Source organism: Trachypithecus francoisi, unplaced genomic scaffold (genome assembly GCF_009764315.1).
Source record: "Trachypithecus francoisi isolate TF-2019V2 unplaced genomic scaffold, Tfra_2.0 Lachesis_group1, whole genome shotgun sequence".
In the NCBI taxonomy this organism is placed as follows: Eukaryota; Metazoa; Chordata; class Mammalia; order Primates; family Cercopithecidae; genus Trachypithecus; species Trachypithecus francoisi.
In genome coordinates, this window is record NW_022681454.1 from 40,825,484 (window position 1) to 40,848,186 (window position 22,703).

The 22,703-nt window shown below is 44.0% G+C and overlaps 1 protein-coding gene across 4 annotated transcripts in view; it reads right to left on the reverse strand.

Annotated features, from left to right (window-relative positions):
• APBB2 (amyloid beta precursor protein binding family B member 2) overlaps positions 1–22,703 on the reverse strand; it is a 423,550-nt gene that overhangs the window by 122,297 nt on the left and 278,550 nt on the right. For all 4 annotated transcript variants that reach the window (XM_033214066.1, XM_033214067.1, XM_033214069.1 and 1 more), the window contains 4 exons: positions 13,686–13,894; positions 3,558–3,620; positions 3,095–3,180; positions 2,937–2,997 (listed from right to left, as the gene is read on the reverse strand). In XM_033214066.1, the coding sequence (XP_033069957.1) occupies positions 2,937–2,997; positions 3,095–3,180; positions 3,558–3,620; positions 13,686–13,894 (419 nt within the window). The remainder of the gene's footprint in view (positions 1–2,936; positions 2,998–3,094; positions 3,181–3,557; positions 3,621–13,685; positions 13,895–22,703) is intronic.

Genomic DNA, 22,703 nt, shown 5'->3' on the forward strand with positions numbered 1-22,703 from the left:
CGTAAGCCACTGTACTGGCTTGCAAAAGTCCTTTTAAGATTCTGATGAGCCCTTCTAGGCATTCATTCCATTCATGCTAGGAATCCTCAAGTTAAATAATCACCAGGAGGCACACACAGAAAACCCCACCTGCAAATCCATGTTAGTAGCTGTGCAAATCCTGTGATCTGAAAAGCTGTGGGTTTTTCATTCTCCCCAGGCTGATCTTTCCTTACTCTCTGTATTGTTCCAGCCCAGACTGATACACTGATTATTCTCTTACATTTTCTGTGCCTTTTTTTTTTTTAAAAAAACTGTTTGTTCTTAAAGGTCTCCTCACATATTATATGGAACAAAGTAAGACACAGATAAACAATACAATGCATGTATTTTTTGTTGTTGTTTAGAACTAAGCACAGCTTTAGGAACTTATGACAAAGCTGAGCTTCCTTATTAACATGAACAGACTCATAAACAGGCATTGAAATCGACATGCTGGCAATAAAAAGGTAGCAGATAAAGAATCCAGTAAGCAATACAGCCGTAAGGAGAAAAGAGAGAAAGCCCAACCCACTGACTTGGGTTTAATTGAACCAGTCCTCCTATTCCTATTACCAATTCCATCTCCATTCCATGCTTTCCCCCTTGTCAATTTCACACCCTGGCTCCACATATCTCACTGCCCTAGCCCTTGGTGGTGGACAGAGATACTCACTGCTCCTCTTCCAGCCTTTGCTGATACAACTTGTAAAACACCAAGTAGCAAAGCAAGTTGTTCACAACCCGCGTTCCTTACCATAAAATTTATCTTTAGAGACCAGCATGTTAGGAGCAGCCCAAGGATTTGCTCAGAAAGCCATTGGCTCTAGAGTGACCATCATCTTACTGGCTGTGCTTAGAACGAAGCTGATTTGACTAGAAGCAGCAGAGATTTTACTGGGAGCCCTAAGATACTTACAGAACCAACTGGCAATATGGCAGTTTCTGGCAAAGGAGTCAAGGTTTTGAACCTGTATGGTGTTCCCCTCTTAACTGCTAAGAAAACCTATTTGCAATGTTATTTGTAGACACAGATCTGCTTTGGGATTCAGAACAAACGAAAAAGAATCTGGGAAGATTCATTCTCCTTCCATGGCACAGGAGGGTGAAGCGGAGGGGAGGGGAAGGTGCTGAAGTAGACAAGGTGGAATTCCATGGTTGTTAGCACCAGAAGTTCAGGTGCATAACTTGTAAATGAAAATGAAATATGTGAAATGAAAATGCAAGCCCCAGCCCCTCTTCAAAAAGCAGGGGGAAGATGCTATAAAAACTATTAAAACAAAGGTTTTTCCTTTCTTCCGTATACTTTCTCTTGGCTTGTTAAGATGTTTTGTTTTGTTTTGTTTTGTTTTGAGATGGAGACTCACTCTGTCACCCAGGCTGGAGTGCAGTGGCGTGATCTCGGCTCACTGCAACCTCTGCCTCCTGGGTTCAAGCGATTCTCCTGCCTCAGCCTCCTGAGTAGCTGGGATTACAGGCACATGCCAACATGCCCGGCTAATTTTTATATTTTTAGTAGAGGTTTCGGGGTTTCGCCATGTTGGCCAGTCTGGGCTTGAACTCCTGACCTCAGTTGATCCGCCTGCCTCAGCCTCCCAAAGTGCTGGGATTACAGGCATGAGGCACCACATCTGGCCGTTACTGTGTTTTTTAATTGCTATTTAATGTCACAATCCCTCAGGCATGGGGATACTTGTAGAGTAAGTGCAAACCCTTACAAACATTCAGGGCCCTGCCCATATCTTGGTACACGCACACAGACCATCAGCTTCTGGGTCCCTGTTCCCATCAGCTGCTGGGCAGATGCACCATGCACTGACCAGGGCCAGGGAAATCAAGCCAGGAATCCCCTCTTCCCATGGGCCCACAATCTCAACCCACAACAGATGGGTGGCCCATAAATGTATCGCAACATCAGTGCTGGAACATGCTAAGTGCCTGGACTGTGGGTAGGCAAAAGGCTCACCCCCACTGAGTTGCCTGCGGAACACACAGCAGTGTTGCCAGCCCGGACTGGGTTGGTCACCACCATGCTCCATACCAAGATACCCAGGGAGTGTGCACTTGACCCCAACCCTCCCATGCTCACACCCATGTCTCTTTCACAGTAGAGGGCAGTAGGAATCTCTACGTGGGGAGCGAGATAGGGAGGTCTGGCAGGGCCTGGGATGCCAGGGGGCCAGAAGCTGAGAATCACCCATGGACACTGGGAGATGGCAGGACTGTGTGTAATCCAAAGCCCAGTCCTCTCATGGATGTTCCGTTGGACTTGACTTCTAAGATACAAATTCAAAGATTAAGAATTTCTTGACAGCAACCTTGAAGCATTCATCCCCACGCACAGGGGCCTTTTCATTGTGGGGCCTGTGCACCTGCACTGGCCACATGCCCGGAAAGCTGGCTCTGTTAGTACCCTACCAGAAGTTCAGAAACAAAACGGACACAAGTTTGCCCCCACTGTCCCCAGTTTTCCATCATAAAACCTAATTCTCCAATCTGTGTTTATGACAGGAATGGCAACGATATGAGGCTGCTCTGGTGGAGGGAGGTGGGAGGGGTCTCATACCCTACCGGTTTAGCCTCCTTTCCCATTGCTCTGCAAGACAGAGCCTGGTGTATCTTTAAAGACTTCTGAAGCCCAAACATTTGAACAATAATTGTAACTTATTACATTGTGTAAAGAGCTGATGCAGTGAGATATAGGCAGAGTCTTGATGGTTCTAGAAACGCCCCCAAACCTAACTTACCCTAGGGATTTTCTTCAAGTGTCAGGGAGATTAGGAAAGAAAGAGAATTGAGGGATAATTACTTATTAAATGGCTCTGGGCTGATGGTTTATAAAAACTGGGCCATTATCCAAAGTCATTATTTGGATCTAAGAATATAACCTGGTGGCTGAAAGCAAGTCTCTTACAAACCTTGGCTTCTGGGTCACTGTTGATACTACAAGAATCATCATCGTCAGGGTGTGGGGCATTTCTAGACAGAAAAACAGAAAAGTGGACTTAGAATTCTGTTGCAAACTGTCTGCACAAAGCTATACACTGACAGCAGGTCAGTCCTTCTAATGTCCTACCTGAGTTTCAAAGATGCATAGCGTAGGGTTGCTCCTTCAAACTCTTTTAAACTGGGGTCCGGGTTAACAGTGGCTGCATGCAAATCCTAGAGGAAAACAGAACCTTGTTAATGTACAATGGGGGAGGAGACCATTCATTGCCTCAAATATCAAACGGGAGAAAAGTCTTCCCAGCAAGAGGCAGAGAGTGTATGTGAGCTTAGGCAGAGAAAGGCATGCAAGGACTGTTGAATACTGACTGGTGCAAACGCCTGTTCTTACAAAACAACGGGGAACCTGGGGCATTCACAATGGGAGACACCAAAAAAAGGCAACAGGAGTGTGAGCTGAATGCCCCTAGCAAGAAGCCCGATCACTGTGTCCCTGCAGAATGCATGATATTCACGAAGAAGAAAAATATACAGCCACAGCCATGCAGAAAGGATAAAATATTAAATGATCTAAGATCTGACAATATACTTGCCTTCCAAATGTCACTATTAATCTTTCCCCCATTCAGAACAGCAAAATCACTCCATGGCTGTTTCTAGACATATAATTATTCACATAGGAAAAAAGCACATTGATTTAAATAAAAAGAAAAGAAAAGAAAAAAAAACACAAGACACTGTTGTTAGCATTGATATTCACAAGATGGGTTAGGGAACAAGTTAACTCTAACAGCAACTTGTTGGCTCACACCCTCTATGTCTAGATTATCACCTGAAGACTAGGGCAGGAGAGTGATGGTGCTTTAATTACTTACCAAATAAATGACTAAACATTATTAGAAGCAGACAGTGAAGTTATTTCCTTAAGGTAATTTTAAAAGCAAACAATATAACTCCAAGTATTCAATAACTAGCATACCTAATTCCATAATAACCATTTCCTCCCTATAAACCAAACAGAACTGTTTTCTGGAGGTGGGGGTGGAATGAGGGATGGGTACTGTGTTTGTTTGCAAACTAGGGCATGCCTATGGCTGAGGGCCCCAAAGTTGGGAGTCAAGATATTTTCATTTAAAGAAAAAAAGGAGAATGATGGGGAGAGAGGGTTAGTGAAGAACACAGACTGACATCAACATTTGGTGGAAATTTAACCTAACAAAAACAGCTCTAAACAATCTAACATAAATTCCTCTAATTTATAAAAGCTCTACTTACTTTTTCTTTTTTTTTTTTGCTACAAAAGCCTCTTCACAAATTAATCCTTGATCATGAAATGATTTTCTAAACATAATTATAGTGCAAGGCATGAAGCTTGGCCTGTTGGGAGAGCTCTTGCAATAACTGATTTTAAATCTAAACAACTCCTCCATCCACCTCAGACAATGAGAAAATGTCTTTTCTTTCTACTAGGCCTAGTGAATAATCAAATATTTGTAATCTAAGATTTGGGGAAATAAGCAAGCAAGGCTAATAAAACTCAGGAACAGTCTTGTGAATTTGCTTTACCGACTAGTTAGGCAAATCTGTTTGTATAAGAAATTAACCATCAGCTGGGTGTGGTGGCTCACGCCTGTAATCCCAGCACTTTGGGAGGCTGAGGCGGGCGGATCGCAAGGTCAGGAGATGGAGACCATCCTGGCTAACACAGTGAAACTATGTCTCTACTAAAAATACAAAAAATTAGCTGGGCGTGGTGGTGGGTGGCTATAGTCCCAGCGACTTGGGAGGCTGAGGCAGGAGAATGGCGTGAACCCAGGAGGCGGAGCTTGCAGTGAGCTAAGATATGCCACTGCACTTCAGCCTGGGCGACAGAGCGAGACTCCGTCTCAGAAAGAAAAAAAAAAAAAAAAAAGAAATCAATCATCAAAACTTTTCAGCTCAATCACTTTTCAACTGAAGTTCTTTGAAAATGAGAAGTGAATACTGACCCATAACTTCTACTCCCAACATTGACAGTTTTAAAAAACCACTAAAAGCAGATAAAAAGTAAGTTTAAATGTCTTGTGTGTCGAAAGATGCATTTATTTTATTTAAAATTTTTTTTGAGACAGGGTCTCACTCTGTCACCCAGGCTGGAGTGCAGTGGCCCAAACATGGCTCACTGTAGCCTTGACCTCCTGGCTCAAGCAATCCTCCCGCCTGGGCCTCCTGAGTAGCTGGGACTATTCAGGTGCATGCTACTACACCTGGCTAATTTTTTAAAACTTTTTTGTTGAGATGGGAGTTCCATTATGCTACCCAAGCTGGTCTTGAACTCCTGAGCTCAACTGATCCTCCTACTGAGGCCTTCCAAACTGCTGGGATTATAGGCGTGAGCCATGGCACCTGGTGCAACATGCACTTACCAAACTCTGCAAGCCTCTCTGAGAGCAACGACATTGCAAATTTAGACCCATTATTACTACTGCACACATGGTGTCGTTTTCATTTTTGGTCTAGGCACCTAAACTACAGCTTTTGAAAATAAAATAGGAACTTAGACCACTGTATTTATTTTTTAAAAAATTTCTCTTAATGAATAAAGGGCAGGAATGTTGCCCATTCCCTTACCTTTCCCCTCACTCCACCCCCAGAAGCAGTGTTCAGTCTTTATGAAGAGAAAATTAACAACCTAGGGCAATCTTAACCTATTAGCTCAGAGGAGCTGTGAACCCCTGAAACGGGTGCGGGGTTTTGTACATGTACGTTTTCCTGAGAGAAAGATGCCCAATTTTTCTCATATTTCCAGATGGGCCAGTGACCAATTTTGGTTTGGATCACTGTAGGGCTACTAATAAGGACATGAGATAAAGACCTGAAATATCAAGTACAAAATAAAATTTTAAGCTAGAATTTCTTTTTCAAAAAGAAAACAAGCTTATATGGCCTCAAATTGTCATCACTGTTTACATGTGAGCAATATTTGATGCTAAGTTGAACTTTAAAAAAGGATACTCAGATGATGAATTAGGAAGACTCAAGATAATTGTGTCTTTGTGGAGAAATTATATAAAGAAATAGGAAAAAAAAAGTTACCTCACAAAAAGAATTTCAGAAATTATCCCCAAGAGACCCTATATGTTGAGACTACAGAGAGTATAAGAAGAGTATTTTCTACAACAAGGACTCAGAAAAGTCTTCAGTACTTAATTAAAACAATTCTCTGCATGTGTGTGTGGTTTTTAAAATTTCTAATGTATTTACTCTTTGGACATAAGGGCATCTGTAAAGTAAAAGCTAACAACAGTACTAAGACTGTCAGAATCCAGCTCTCGTGTTATGGAAACACAAGTTAGATGGCAAATGTCCAACAATCACCTTTTATAGATTTAAATAAAGGCTCCATATAGTGATTTTACAAAAACTTAACACAGGCACTCCTGAAGAAATTCTTTAGCACAAAACTCAGTAAGGAAAATGGAAACTAGCATTATATGTGTTATGACTGGGCCAAAGATCTTTTCTCTCCTTCTATATTTAAAACCATTCATTTACATCAAAGATGACAAACTTTCTCCAATGTATAAGTGACCATAATTTTTGTTTTTCAAAAAATTAAAGTCAATGAAAGACAAAGTCACTTTGTCTTAAATTTCAAGAATTACATGGCCTATTCATCTAATTTTTTTAATTAAGAAGAGAGAATATTTTCTATATTTGGCTAACAAGCTTTGCTAATAATTTTTAGTTAATAAATTTTTTAAAAAGCACAACCCAACAGAGATTCTTTGGTTCTACAGAAAGTCTGTATCCACCCCAGTCTGCAGTCTGTGGGGTAGGGGTGGGAGAGACGAAGGAAGAAGAGAGACAAAGAGAAAAATATTAAAAGAGGAAAGGGCAAGTTGGACAATATGCCTCCGGTAAGACAAACACACAAAGATGGGGAAAGAGCTGGTAACGGACCAACAGGGACCATCTTCTACAAGCAACAAGCTTCCATGAGCCTGGTAGCCTTCCAGGCAATGCAGCTGAAGCCTTGCACAGCTGAGGGTCATCTGGTACCACAGTCATAGCTGGCACACCCTCCTGGTGCTTGTCCTAACCTTGCCCAGGCTGCAACACCCCTTTCTCTGATTACTTGATCCTGCTCAGTTCTGGGAGAGCTCTGGAGCCTTAGCTCCTCAGAGATAGTGTGTCTAGGGGGACTGACCCAATGCCCGGGGTATGGCACTCCTCAAAACCCTTGAGCACCACACAGAAGCTGTGTGAGGCTGGACCCAGTAAGGAGGGAATCCAATCATATAACCTTGACTACTGAGAGTTTTCTTCTTTCATGTTTCTCTTCTGAGGTCTTGGAAAGCAATTCCGCATAGCAAACAAAAATGATGCATTATCAGCTGGAAAAAGGCCAACAATGGAGTTGATTCTTTGACAATGTCAACAGAGTGCTCTTAAAGACAAAGTCTCAGGGGCTGGGTATGTCCCTACCAGGAGGCTTTCTCTAGGGTGCCAAGAAAATCTCTATGAAGTGGTATCAAAATGCAAACCAGGGGGCAAGAGTAGAGGGTTGAACTTGCTGAGAACTGGTTAGAGAGGAAAAGCACTAAAACATTCCACAGTGGCAGTGACAGAAGCTATAATCATATCATCTCTGTGTGCACTTGAGAAGTTCTGAAGTTAACACAATGCAATGGTTTGAATGTCTGTCCATTCCAAAACTCGCATCGAAATTTAATCACCAATGTTGCAGTATTGAGAGGTGGGGTCTTTAAGAGCCTCTACCCTCATGAGTGGATTAATTCATCCATGGATTCATGGGTTATCACGAGAGTGGGACTAGTGGCTTTATCAGAAGAGGAAGAGAGACCGGAGCTGGCATGCTCAGCTCCCTCACCATGTCATGCCCTGCACCCACTCAGGGCTCTGCAGAGTCCCCACCAGCAAGAAGGCCCTCACCAGATGCAGTCTCTCGGCCTTAGACTTTTCAGCCTCTATAACCATAAGAAATATATTCCTTATCTTTATAAATTACCCAGTTTCAGGTATTCTGTTACAAGCATCAGAAAATGAATAAAGACACATTGCCTACTGGAATGCTGGGGTTCAAATTCTGCCTCTGTTCTCACTTGCTCTTTGACCTCAACTCCCTCCTACATCAAACAGGACTAAGAAGGCCTCCCATCAATGTGCAGACAGAGTGAGATCTAGAATGTTAGCTCATAGCACAGGGACTGGCTGCCTGAGGGTGCCCTGCAAATGAGAGTTTCCTTATGATCTACTCTTTCCACGAAGGAAAAAGCAGTTTGGGGAATACAAACCATTACAAATCATGCCTCTCAATGCCATTTTGTCAAGGCTTGACCCTTCATTAAGTGTGGCCTTGATAGTAAATGGCAGAAAACCTGGAATGCCAAGGAGTATGGCAGGCAATGTCAGTAAGTGTTTTATCAATTTATATGTGTACAGTTTTTCTTTCTTTTTAAGACAGGGTCTTGCTCTGTCACCAAGGCTGGAGTGCAGTGGCATGATCTCAGCTCACTGTAACCTCCACCTCCTGGGCTCAAGTGATCCTCTCACCTCAGCCTCTCGAGTTGCTGGGACTACAGGACATGCATCACCATGCCAAGTAATTTTTTGTATTTTTAGTAGAGAAACTCCTGGGCTCAAGCCATCTGCCCACCTTATCAGAAGATTATAGCATCATGGTTTATTTAATCACACAAACATAATTCAGAGAAGTTAAAAAATCAAACTAGTAAACTAGACTACCAAAAGCTTGTGCAATTAAATCAGTCTCTGTGAGCAGCAGTGCAATGCAGAAACCACAACGCAGAGGGGCCAGGAGACTGAGGGCTCTAGAGCCGGCTTTGTCATTGCAACAGATCAACTAACAGCTTCCTTGGCTGTGCGGTTGATTTATTTTTTCATTCAGCAACTAGTTAATGAATGTCGTCATGTACTGGGCCCTGTGCACACGATGAAGAGGACAGGTCCTGACCACCAAGGAGCTTGGTGGGAAAGTGACACACTACAGGTTAACAACACTACAATGGAACATGAGAGAATAGAGGGCTTTCAAAGCAATGTGGTAAGAGCAGTAGCTCTGGGGAGACAACGAGGTGAATCCAAATAATTTTTGAGGAAGTGACATGCAAATAAAAATAGGGGAGCTATAGTCACTAGAGGACCTGTTGTCCTACTTACTCAGCGTAAAATCACTTGGAGAGCTTACGCAAAGGTTCCCAGGCCCCACCCCATTCCTTGATCCCCAGAGGTTCTCCTGGCACCGTTCCTCGGCTCACTGGCTGAGAAATACCGCCTACACATTCAACAGGCCCTGTTCCAAGATTCCTTCCAGCACTCAACGTCATGATTACTTGACTGAGTGAAAAAGTTCAGAAAAATGATGGCAGAACGGCCCTTTTATGTTGTCATCTTATTTCTACACGTATATGAGAATACACAGGCTTAAGGTATTCTACTTAGCACCTTCCTGGGGGGTTAGGCTCACGCCGCCCCTGAGGCCATGAGCACTTCATAAGAACAGGCTGATTTAGGACCAAGAAGAAACCATAGTTTGAGCAACAATTCATTTTCTCGAGCCTCAGACCCACCTTCTCCATACTTTCCTCTTTAGGAAGACCAAAACACCTTCGCTTGAAAAGACGGGAAGACTTGGCCACAGGCCAATGGATATTCATAAAAATAATTTGTGTGGCTCTCCATTCTCTCTAAAATTCAACATTCAAGCAGTTTGCAAGGTAATTTGGAACAAATAAATGGTTTGGGTGGGGAGGAGCACCATGTGCCAAATTTCAGCAGCAAATGCTTCCTGGCCAGTTTATAAACTTTCAAAAATACTGCTGGCATATGCAGCGGAAACATTATCCACTGCGCTTAACACTTCCCGAGTGAACTTTGGAATGTGAAATGTAAAATTTTCAAACTGTAAGGAAGCCTTCAGTTCTAAACTTTTGTGAAGCCTAGTCAACAGATTTAGCACTTAGTTATTTGATTCTCTTTTTTTTTTTGAAGCCAGCTCAGAAAAAAGCTGAATAAAATATGCATTTCTAACACAACACATTACAAGCTTCTTCTGTCCCTTAAGATTTTGCTCTCTTCTCATGCTTTGAAACTGTTTGAAATAGATTCTATTTAGGGATCAAAGAAATGATGTTAGAAAAATAATCATTTCTCTTCAACTGTCATTAGCACCTGAGACAATGATATTAAGAGAGGTCATTTTCTAGAAGGCTCCACATGTGACACAGCCTCCCTTAGGGTGAGTTAAAGGAATGCAAGAGTCTCCAAGCCTCCCAGACATACGATATTGTGAAGTTTGGGGTGGAAATAGGGGTCAGGGGACCTGAACTCAAGCTTGACTCTACCATGTATTAGCTATGTGTCTTGCCCAAACTCCTCAACCTCTCTGTGTCTCAGTGTCAAATGCAAAATGAGAAAGACAACTATAATACCAGATACATAAGGACTTTGGTGTGTATTTTTGTTTGTTTGTGTGTTTTAAGAGATAAGGTTTTACTCTGTTGTCCAGGCTGGAGTGCTATAGTGTGATCATAGCTCACCTGCAGCCTCAAATTTCTGGGTTCAAGTGATCCTCCTGCCTCAGCCTCCTAAGTAGCTTGGGCTACAGGTACACACCACCACACCTGGCTAATTTAAAATCTTTTTTTGGGGGGGGGGGTAGAGATGGGGTCTTGCTATGTTGTCCAGACTGCTCCTGATCTCCTGGTCTCAAGTGATTCTCCTGCCTTGGCCTCCCAAAGCACTGGGATTACAGGCATGAGCCATAGCACCTGACCACATAAGGGTTTTACGGGGAGTGAAGAGTTAAGGCATTAGCCTGGACTGTAAATACTTGATTTCTCTTAATGCCCCTGGTTTAATATTGGTGTCAGCGTCTGTACATCGGCGTATGCGGCAGGCTGAGTCTTTTCCCCAATTCTCCTATTCCTCTTCTATCTGCTCATCTCTTTGCCTCTATGACTTATTTATCTCCTTTTGAATCTGCTTGGTTCTTTGACTTAATGGAGGACTTTATGTAGGGGGAGAAACGTGTATGATGTGAACAAGTGAAAGGTCAGCCTGAAGACTTTTGCCCCGCTGCTTTCTGAGAATGCTAGATATGAGTCCCTGTCTCTGAAACTCCTAAAAATACGCTCCTTTAACCAGCTTCTGTGGAGGGATAAGCCTTTGTCAATACAAATGGCACAGTGAGCTGCAGAAAAGAGGAATGGAACTGATAGAAGGTGGAGATGCTCAGAGTCCTGGGGCTCTAGAGTCCTGGGGTCTGGAGTCAGGGAACTGGATGCATCCCACCGTAACCCCAGCTGAGGGCTACTTAACTCACTGAGTATCAGTTACCTCTTTCCTTAAATGGAGAACATACCAGTTGACTTCTCGGACCCAGGAGACTCCTGAGAAGATCAGATGAAATGATGTCTAGGAAAGTACCCTGAAAACCACAACAGATCTTTAAGAGCAGTGAGAAGGCTGAGCTGCAGGGCTGTGTGGGGGAAACACTGAACTCCAGGGCAGGAGGTGCCAAGGGTGCGTCCTTCTGAGCCTGGGAGGGGCTCTGGGCATTAGTTAGCACAGGGGTACGATGCAGGCACAGAGAGGGGAAAGAGTAGGCAAAAATGGGCCCCAGGTAGGGGAGAGATGAACTCTGCTACCTGGCAGTTTTCCCCAGAGCCAGTGCCCACCTGTGCTGCGTTCTTCCCAAGACTTCTGCCCAAATCACGGAAACAAAAGGCTAACGTATTAATCAAAGAAATACAACTCTGAGCTCTGTAAGCCTCAGGATGCCCTCCTTGGAGTCCACACACCCACGCCTGGGCCTCTGCAGGTGGCCTTTACAAAGGACTTCACCACTGCCAGATGCAGAGGACTGGAGATTCACGGCACAAAAACCGTCCCTCAAAGTTAGTCCGATCTCCCCTCTCTGGGACAGTGAGGAAGCAGAGCAGGTTGAAATCCCAAAGCCAGGGAAGCTGAGTGAGAAGACCTCTGGCCTAGGATCTGGGAGGATTCAGTAACTCTGAGCTCTAGACCCAGAGCTGCCACCAGTCACTGGCCTCTCTGTACCTCAGTGTCCCTGCCTGTAACAAACAAATGCTGGCACCAGATGGTGCCTTCTCACCCTGGTGTTCTCTGTATATAGGACACACTCTGCCTGGGAAGACGGTTAAAGGTTTGGAATAGGGGAATGAAGATGGTTATAGGCTTGGAATAGGGGAATGGAGAAAGAGATTCTTGCTAACTGAGATGTCAAGAGAAAAAGTCTACAAGTAAGAAAGGGAGAGCACATCTGTGCCTTAGTGAGAACAGAGACTGATCCTGGCCGGCTCAGCTTCTAGGAGGCCCCCACTGTAGTACGGGGGAATCCCAGGACCCAACTGGGTGGGGACAGAAAGACGACTCCTCTCCATGCCAAACTCCTTGAGGGCTCAAATAGTGTTGGTTCTTTATCCCCCAGCACACCTAATGCAAGATGAACAAAAGGCTGAATAAAAATTGCCCAGGGAGTAGGAATTATTATGCTTCAATAAAAAGTTGTTAAAATTGCCCAGTGATAAGCAACAAAGCCCTAAATGGCAATGAGTAGTCCTGAAGCATGTGCCTGATGACCACGGCATGGCACAGGTAAACCAAAGTCCTTGCCTACCAATAAGGGTATGGCTGCCCCAGCCCATCACTTTCAAGTTGGAGAATGTGAGGTCCAGACTGGGTAAATGAGAAGTCAAAGCCCTCTAACAGCAGGAATGTGATGACAGTATAGGACTCACAACCTCCCAGACAAGAACAAGTACACAAAGATTTAGGAAACAAGACATTATCTACTTTTAAAAACAGGAAGGGTGATATCTGTTGCAAACAGATAAAGAAGCTTCGGCAGGTAGTTCCAATGCCCTCATGCCTCAAAGCAAAAGAGGATGAGCTTGTTCAAAGAACCAAGGACTGTGGTCAGAAAGGGGCAGAAATGCTTGGGTGTCAGGGGTCACAAGAAGTCATTACTTAATTGTGACCTTTTCCAACTCTAATTCTCTTGAATAGTTCGCTTTCGGGATTCACAAAGGTTCACTGCGGGGATCCCTATACTAATAAACACCACAATGAAATTTTTTTAATGCCTCAATTCTTTGTTTAAACATCCAGATTTCTTCCTCAGGGACAGCAGAAATTTATGCTGCTAATTGTTTCTAAAATAATGTCACTTGTGCTAAATAAACAGATTTTTTAAAACAGAAATTAAGCATCTGAGGGCCCTCCAGGGTTATTCTTGCAGACATTCTCTCCATGCTATCAAATGAGCCCAAGGCTAATAAGATACACAGTAATTACAATACATCTGGCCAAGAGATGTTCTTCCGTGTGTAAATATTTTATGGAGCCGGCACCACGCAATGCTACCTGCAGAGTAAAGTACTGCCTCAGTGAGCCCAAGGGAATCTTAACCACTTCTCATTAATCAGCCCCTCTTGCTTTCTGTACCTGGAATGGTGTTTCAAGAGACCAAAAGCCATTAAAAAATAAAAACATCCCTGAAAGATGGATATTAACACTATTTACGAAGAGGAAGCATTACTGAGATTTCAAATGCAACATGCACAATAATCAAAAAGCTTACCTCGATGACCTGTTGGGGCAGAAGCAACTAGTGTAAAGAGAAACCACAAGTTACATCTATTCTACTAAGCCGGTAAAAAGACACTCCGTTTTACCTCGTTCTCTGGGGTGGGAGATGGCGTTACAGAACTAAGTGACCCTTTCCTAGAACCCTGGAGATCTGCTGGGATGGAGACAGGCCGTTCCCACTGAGTCGTTCCTGTTGGGATGTGCCAATAATAGGTCCCAGCGATGTCACTGACTCTTTTCCAGCCAGGCGGCAAATCCGGATCAGTCTGAAATGAGTGATCACTCCATATATCTGCTGAAAAATGGGGGGCGGGGATGGGGGAGAAAGAGAGAATTTTATTAAAAGAGAAAGAGCCTTCTAATTTCAGCACTATCTGTCAGGTGAACCCCAAAGGCAGACGTGTCCATAGTCCAAATGATTAGTTCTTCCTGGTATGTTTGTGAAATCCATCCATGCTGATGTGTGCAGCTGTACTTGGTAAAAGAGGTAATATGGAAACAAAGAATTGGAAAGAAAGGCTGACACTTGAGAACAGGGACATGAAAGCCTCACTATCAAGTCATCCTATAGCTCTAAGAACCCTATGAACAAGTTAAAGCTCCAAACCAGAATCAACTTCCCAAGCAAAATTCACATAGTTATACATAGCGGGCTGAATGCTTTTGTCAATTAGTAAGATTCACTGGTGGGCATCATGTCATCCCCAGCTATCACTCTAATTTTCTTAAAATGCTTTCTGTAAATGAGTGCTGTATTTCTATCTTTCATGTGCTTTAAGAATCTCTCTCATGTGATTGGGACACCTACAAAATAGCAATAGTAGTAGTCTTCTGTAATACTCTAGAATTTTTTTTTTTTTTGAGACAGAGTCTCACTCTGTCACCCAGGCTGGAGTGCAATGACGCGATCTCAGCTCACTGCAAGCTCCGCCTCCCTGGTTCACGCCATTCTCCTGCCTCAGCCTTCTGAGTAGCTGGGACTACAGGTGCCCGCCACCATGCCCGGCTAATTTTTTGTATTTTTAGTAGAGACGGAGTTTCACCGTGTTAGCCAGGAGAGTCTTAATCTCCTGACCTCGTGATCCGCCCGTCTCGGTCTCCCAAAGTGTTGGGATTACAGGCGTGAGCCACTGCGCCCAGCCAATACTCTAGAATTCTAATTGTACACAGAAGATTCCCAAGGAAAGCTGGGCACGGTGATTCACACCTGTAATCCCAGCAATTTGGGAGGCTGAGGTGGGTGGATCACCTGAGGTCAGGAGTTTGAGACCAGCCTGGCCAACGTGGTAAAACCCTGTCTCTACTAAAAATACAAAAATTAGCTGGGCATGGTGATGCACACCTGTAGTCCCCATTACTTGGGAGGCGGAGGCAGGAGAATTGCTTCAACCGAGGAGATGGACATTGCAGTGAGCCGAGATCACACCACTGCACTCCAGCCTGGGCGACAGAGTGAGACTCCATCTCAAAAGATTCCCAAGGAAGGCAGATTGGAAAAGCCTCGGAAGTCAACAGTGGACCAGACTGACTCTACGGACAGGCCAGTGATGTAAACATGTGAAGCAGAGTGTGGGTGAGAGACAACAAAGGTGTGTCACTGTGGAAAATGGGCAAGCACCTACAAAGTCCAGTCATTCCAATTCCAGAAAATAATCCTTTAAACACTGTGAGGCCAAATAAAATACGTCTGCTAGACAATTCCCATTCTATCTGACCTTTCTACGTATCTTATCAGTTTACTGAATACCTGCTGGTTTTAAAAAGTCTCATTCTTGGCCTTGAGTTGACTAGGAAATGGGTGACAGCGCTAGAGAAGAGAGAAGAGAGGGGAGAGGAAGTAGCGTGAGACATCCACCGAGATGGAGGGGTAATAAGGGAATCATAGGCTGTATCAATGTATGTAGGAAGAAAAACTTTAAAAACTTGAGCTCTAAACCCAGGGATCAGTTTTATTCTAAGGATTAGGCTGTTTCCTGTGTGGCCATACAAAAGCAGCTGGAGTGCTCTCCGGCAATTCAAAGGAGAACACAAGTGGGCCTGGCTCTGTGCAAGTGTCACTGCATCATGTGGGCAGGCATCACCGAGGCAGAGTCACCGTGAGAAACAGAGAAATCAAACAAAGGAGCTGATGAAGACTGTGGCCACGGATGTGCATGCATGCAGTCACTTTCCTCATTTAAATCTGCCAGAGGCAAAAGTGCCACTAGTCTCAAATTATGCTGGGAATTTCCCCCTGTCCCCACAGGGAGTGAAGTATAATTAAATAATTTCAAGTTAACCAAATTTTGCAGAAACAACTCTAATCAAACATGTGTTTACATTTCTTTGTCCTGTCTCCTTTTTAGGGGACGAAGGGGTCACTTCTGCTATTATTTTTTCTTTTTTGCATCTCAACTGGGACACATCAGGTAAAAGATACAGGTTTTGGGACTAAGTTGGAGAAAACCCTAGCAAGTGGGATCCCTTGTCCCATTCTAGTGGCGCACAGACAGGGAGCTCTGGGGCTAGAAACTGAAAAGATACAAAGCAGCTGCCTGAAAAGATACAAACCAACATTTCTGTGGTTTATGAGGACTGGAGGCCTGAATTTACAGATTTAGCCTAGTTGTCTTTACCACTGAGACATTAGCATGTACGAAGAATAGCTACATACACTATCAAAATATGACATCATGTCAGACCAACAGCAGAGGCCAAGGTTGGTGGCTTTCAAGTTGGGCTGATAAGAAGGTACCTAGAGGTAGCATGAGAGGAACTTTATGCTGAATGGCATGAATCGGACTGTTTTATCTTCAACCAAACCCACCCTAGTTTTATTAAGCTTAGGCTGAGATTTTGTTGAAATAAAAAAGGAAGTTTATTCTGTTGCTAGAAATAGGTGGTAACAATGGTGCTGGTGACAGAAGCCAAGTGGGCACACCTACAGTATTATTAATAAGTCTAGAATAATGTATAGAATCCCTTCCATATTATCTCACATTGGTTTAAAGGATTTAAGCCCTGTGAGGGTAGGCAGATACCACATCTGTCTTATTCACCATCATATTTGACACCTAGCGTGGCAGGTGTTCAATCAAAATTGGATAGATGGAGAGATGGGAGGGAGAGATGGGAGGGAGGGAGAGATGGGAGGGAGGGAGGGAATAAATAAAGGAGAAGGAAGAAATGAGTGAATCAATTAGGTCTTCCAATGATGGGAACTGAACTTGGCACTTAGCAAAAGAGAAATTCTAAAGAAATCAGTTCTATGCAATTTCACAGAACAGTGCAACTTCATGACTCCCAAGACTTACAAACATTTATCTATCCCTTGATGGCATATGTGAACGTCCTCATGGATAAAAAGAAATATAATACAATAAATTAGGAAGAGTCCTGGGCTGGAGACCAAGAAGTCTTGAGTGAGATTTTGTTTACTTTTTGTACTGAGAAGTTCCACAAGGAAAGGCAGGAAGTATGCCACGTGAACACTCTCAGCACCATCATACTTCATTTTGTTTAACCTTCATAGCCCAATTTGCTTTGTTCTTCTACATAGAACTACACATTTAGGCCAGGTGCAGTGGCTCATGCCTGTAATCCCAGCACTCTGGGAAGGCAAGGCAGACAGACTGCTTCACTTCAGGAGTTCCAGACACAGCGAGGTCCCATGTCTACCAAAAATACAAAAAATTAGCCGGGCATGTTGGCATGTGCCTGTAGGGACAACTACTCAAGAGGCTGAGGACGGCCAGGGGCGGTGGCTCATGCCTGTAATCTCAGCACTTTGGGAAGCCAAGGCGTGCGGATCACCTGAGGTCAGGAGTTCAAGACCATACTGGCCGGCATGGTGAAATCCTGTCTCTATTGAAATACAAAAATTAGCCAGGTGTTGTGGTGGACGCCTGTAATCCCACCTACTCGGGAGGCTGAGGAAGGATAATCACTTGAACCCAGGAGGCGGAGGTTGCAGTAAGCCAAGATCATGCCATTGTACTCCAGCCTGAGTGACAGAGTGAGACTCCATCTTAAAAAAAAAAAAAAAAAAAAGAGCCTGAGGTGGGACAATCACCTGAGCCCAAGAAGTGGAGACTGCATTGAGCCATAATCATGCCACTGCATTTCAGTCTGGGTGACAGAAGTGAGATCCTGTCTCCAAAAAAAAAAAAAAAAAAAAAAAAAAAATTACACATTTAAATAAGTACTTTGGACTTTAAATCAGTCAGTGGTTTTCTTTTTTTTTTTTTTTGAGACGGAGTCTTGCCCTGCTGCTCAGGCTGGAGTACAGTGGCACGATCTCGGCTCACTGCAAGCCCTGCCTCCCGGGTTTATGCCATTCTCCTGCCTCAGCCTCCCGAGTAGCTGGGACTACAGGCGCCCGCCACCACGCCCGGCTAATTTTTTGTGTATTTTTAGTAGAGACGGGGTTTCACCGTGTTAGCCAGGATGGTCTCGATCTCCTGACCTCGTGATCCTTCCGCCTCGGCCTCCCAAAGTGCTGGGATTACAGGCTTGAGCCACCGCGCCGGGCCACAGTGGTTTTCAATTGTTATCAAACTGGAGAAGAAAACCAGGCACGGCGGCTCATGCCTATAATCCCATCACTTTGGAAGGCCAAGGCAGGGGGATCACTCGAGGTCAGGAGTTTGAGACCAGCATGGCCAATATGGTGAAATCCCATCTTTACAAAAATTAGTCAGGCGTAGTGGCACACACCTGTGATCCCAGCTACTCGGGAGGCTGAGGCACAAGAATTGCCTGAACCCAGGAGGTGGAGGTTGCAATGAGCTAAAATCACACCATTGCACTCCAGCCTGGGCAACAGAGTGAGATTCTGTCTCAAAAAAAGAGGTGGGAGGGGAAGAAGATAGTGGTACAGGTAGGTGGAAGTCCAGACCTTTCCTGAACTTTTCAACCACAGCACTACCCGTTTTGTCTGTCATTACACATTGGTCTTTATGTATGATTTTCCTTGAAAACAAGCGTCAGTTTTTCCTTAAAATGTTTACTTAAAGTTTAAAACCACAGCTAAGCCAAGAGAACAGTGGGGTCAAGTTAGCGAAACACCAAGCAGCTGCTTCTGTAAAAGATTGTTCAGGATACTGCAAAGTCGCTTAATGGCCGTCCTCTGATTAACGGCCTCGTCTGGCATCACAGCGGACGGACGAGGCGGGAGGGAGTGCATGCAGACTAAAACAAAACAGGAGTATTCAAAAACACCAGGCGATTTGAGGAGAAGCTTCAATCCCTTTGGTTCTCAGAAAATGGCTTAGTGAAGCTTTGCTGAAGACAAGGCAAGTGGCTGAAAACTGAGGAGAGGAAACAGTGGCTGGCAGCGTCACTGCCCTTCTGACACTCAGCAGTTTGCTTAAACTGGGCGTCTGTCATGCACCCCCTTTTTGATGGATCTGCTTGGAGTTTTGAAATCACAATGTGGTATTCTTAGTTTGCAGTGGGAATATCCTAAAAGACCTCCATCCTGGAGAATGTTTTTCTATTTGGGTGTGTCATGTGCAACAGTCCTCTTAAGGGGTGAGATTTGGTACTGGATAGCCTAAAGAGCACCGTGGGAACACATCTCAGAGTGACTCAACTGGAGGACTGGAACTCGGACCAACTGCGGGGGCTACTGAAGACAAGGTTTACAGAAACTGCAGAAATCTAATAAAAAAGCCTGCAGAGCATCTTAAAATGCCTCAAGTCACAACACAATAGATATCCTTCCATACCAGTCAGCTCGGCAAAAATTAAAAAATATTACAATACCAATTGTTGGCAGGCATGTAGAACAACAGGATCTTGTAGATACTACTGCTCGTATAAGGGTAATCTGGTATAATCATTTTAGAAAAGAAAATAGTATTAACTAGTGAAGTGGAAGATATCTCTACTCTATGATCCAACAATTCCACACTTGGTATGTGTACCAGGTAACATATTCATATCAGCATCACTGAAATAACCAAAACCTTCAAACAACCTAGACAACCATTTAAAACAGAATGAATTAGCCAGGCACAGAATTGAGTGGCTCATGCCTATAATCCCAGTACATTGGGAGGCCGAGGTGGGAGGATTGCTTCAGTCTAGGAGTTTAAGACCAGTGTGGGCAACACAGGGAGACCATGTCTACTAAAAACTTTTTAAAATTGGCCGGCTCACGCCTATAATCCCAGCACTTTGGGAGGCTGAGGCGGACGGATCACGAGGTCAGGGGTTTGAGACCAGCCTGTCCAACATGGTGAAACCTCGTCTGTACTAAAAATAAATAAATTAGCCGGGAGTGGTGGCAGGCGCCTGTAGTCCCAGCTACTCAGGAGGCTGAGGCAGGAGAATCACTTGAACCCAGGAGGCAGAGCTTGCAGTGAGTCTAGACTGTCCCACTGCACTCCAGCCTGGGCGACAGAGCAAGACTCTGTCTCAGAAAAAAGAAAAAAAATTTTTTAATTAAAATAAAAAAAGAATAATGTACAGCAGAATAAATAAATGAACAAAAATGAGCTATACACAACAATATGGATGTATTTTATAAACATATCATTGATCAAAAGAAGGAAGACAAAATAGAATATATTAATTAAACATCCATACCAAGTCCAAGAACTAAACCACATTATTTAGGCATTAGGCATATGGTAAAACTATAAAGAAATGCAAGGAAACAGTCATCACCAAAAACAGGAGAATGAATACCTGGAGTGGGAGAGAGACAGTGAAGATCACAGAGAGGTTTCTCAAGGGCTTCTGGAGTTTTAGAAATGCTTTATTTCTTCACTGGGCTGGCGGGGCCATCGATGCTCCCTTAATAATTATGTGTTAAGCTGTATGTTTACATGTATGGGTGTTTACGTATGTTGTTTTGCACAATTTAAAAAAATACCTCAGTGGAGTTTTGAGACCAAACGTTTCAGCTGTTTCTTAAAAAGAGATATGCCGGAAGAGAACGCCGGCCTAGCCGAGGTATTTTTCAATACCCAGAAGATAATCCAAGCAAAAATAATGGATTCATTCAAGATGCCTACTGGCTCCAACGAGACCAGGAAACCAGAGGAGAGTCTGCGAAGATGCAATACGGCTCGGTGCAGCCGTGGCTTGGTGCAACGGGCATGGCAACTGGAAGTGTCAGTGCGGTAGGGACCTTCACATCATGGCTCAGCCACTCCCTATCTGAGTGTCCTTGGATAAGTTACTCAACCTCTTTGGGCTTCAGATGCACATCTGTAAAACAGGGATCATAACAGTACCTACCTCACTGGTAGGTACCCTACACACTACCCTCACTGGGTAGTGTATAAGACACTTAGAATAAAGGTTGGCATGCAGCAGGCGTGTTCACTGCATGGATGGTCACTGTTAAGTGTTATCATCACCATCGCTAGAAATTGTAGGTTTCAAGAAGCCAATATTATAGCAGAACACTCGAGTCACTGAAGTCACAATGTAAGAACATGCTTTCGTAGGTCCCAAGGAAAATGCTCACTACAGAATCTCTAGGGTCAAATTATCATCATGGTTCAAAGCAAATGACCTCTGTAATCCCAGCATTTTGAGTGGCCGAGGCGGGCAGATCACCTGAGATCAGGAGTTTGAGACCAGCCTGGCCAACACGGTGAAACCTGTCCCTACTAAAACTGCAAAAATTAGCTGGGCGTGGTGACAGGCACCTGTAATCCCAGCTACTAGGGAGCCTGAGGCAGGAGAATCATTTGAACCTGGGAGGTGGAGGTTGCAGTGAGCTGAGACTGCGCCACTCCATTTCAGCCTGGGTGACAGAGTGTCTCTGTCTCAAAAAAAAAAAAAAAAAAAAAAAAAAAAGGACAAAAGATCATCTTATGGTGACTTTTATTGGATAAGAAGGTCACTTAGGCTCCCTCAGCGGGGCCAGACTTCCAGGATCTGAGGAGGTCAGGCAAGTCCAGATTCTACCCCACCTGCCTTGCTGGCTGTCTTCCTCATATACACTGTGTATGCCCCTGGCTGGTGACAAGACATCTCCTCTTGTCCCTCTACTGTGACAAGACGTCTTCTCCTTCTCCAAATGTCTCTCTTCTCTTTCAATTAGTGTGGATGCAAAAACTATTTCATAATTTTTAATTTAAATATTTCATAATTTTTAAAATAAAGATTGATGCCCTCATTCTCCACGTTTACGCAGACTTGTAAAACTTCTAGGTTTCTCTCAAACGTAAACCAACCCCAAATGAATAAAGTTGCTTTGCATTTGTACATGATTCTAAGCTTCCCCCGACTGTGGGTCTGAGGCCTTCATTTGGAAAAATGTTCCCCATTCATAAAGCAAAGTATGTTTTCAAACATATCGCTACATTTTACGCTCACATCCATGCCAGCTAGAAGGCAAGGGTGGAATCCAGGTCTTTCAGGGCTTGAACACAAGTGCTATCTTACTGCTAGGATGTTATAAAAGCTAGTAACAGTAATAGTAACAGCAGCAAGGACACTGACACCACTAGGTGCTGTATCACGCGTCCTGCGTCCTTCGTTGCAGGAGCTTGTAGTTTGTCATAGCTCCTCTATGAAGAAGGTACTATCTTTATCCCCATTTCTAGGGCTCAGAGAGGACAGCAGATGGGTTTAAAGCCAAAAAGGTAAACTATATCCTAATACAAAAATGGATTTTAGGCCAGGCGCTGTGGTTCACACCTGTACTTCCAGCACTTTGGTAGGCCAAGGTGGGTGGATCACCTGAGGTCAGGAGTTCGAGATCAGCCTGGCCAATGTGGTAAAACCCCATCTCTACTAAAAATACAAACAAAAATTAGCCAGGCGTGGTGGTGGGTGCCTGTAATCCCAGCTACTTGGGAGGCTGAGGTAGGAGAATTGCCTGAACCTGGGAGGTGGAGGTTGCAGTGAGCCGAGATCGTGCCACTGCACACCAGCCTGGGCAACAAGAGCAAAACTGCATCTCGAAAAAAAATAAAAAGGATTTTTCTTTTTCAGAAAACTGAGGAAAATCAGCATAGATAGCATTGGGAAATTAGAAGATGAATATATAGGGGTGACAACATAACCAAACAATGGCTACAAGGCTGAGACTATGACATCCATAGCTGGCTTGACCATAGTCAAATAGTGGGTGATAACACCGAGATTCGCCCCGCAGAATA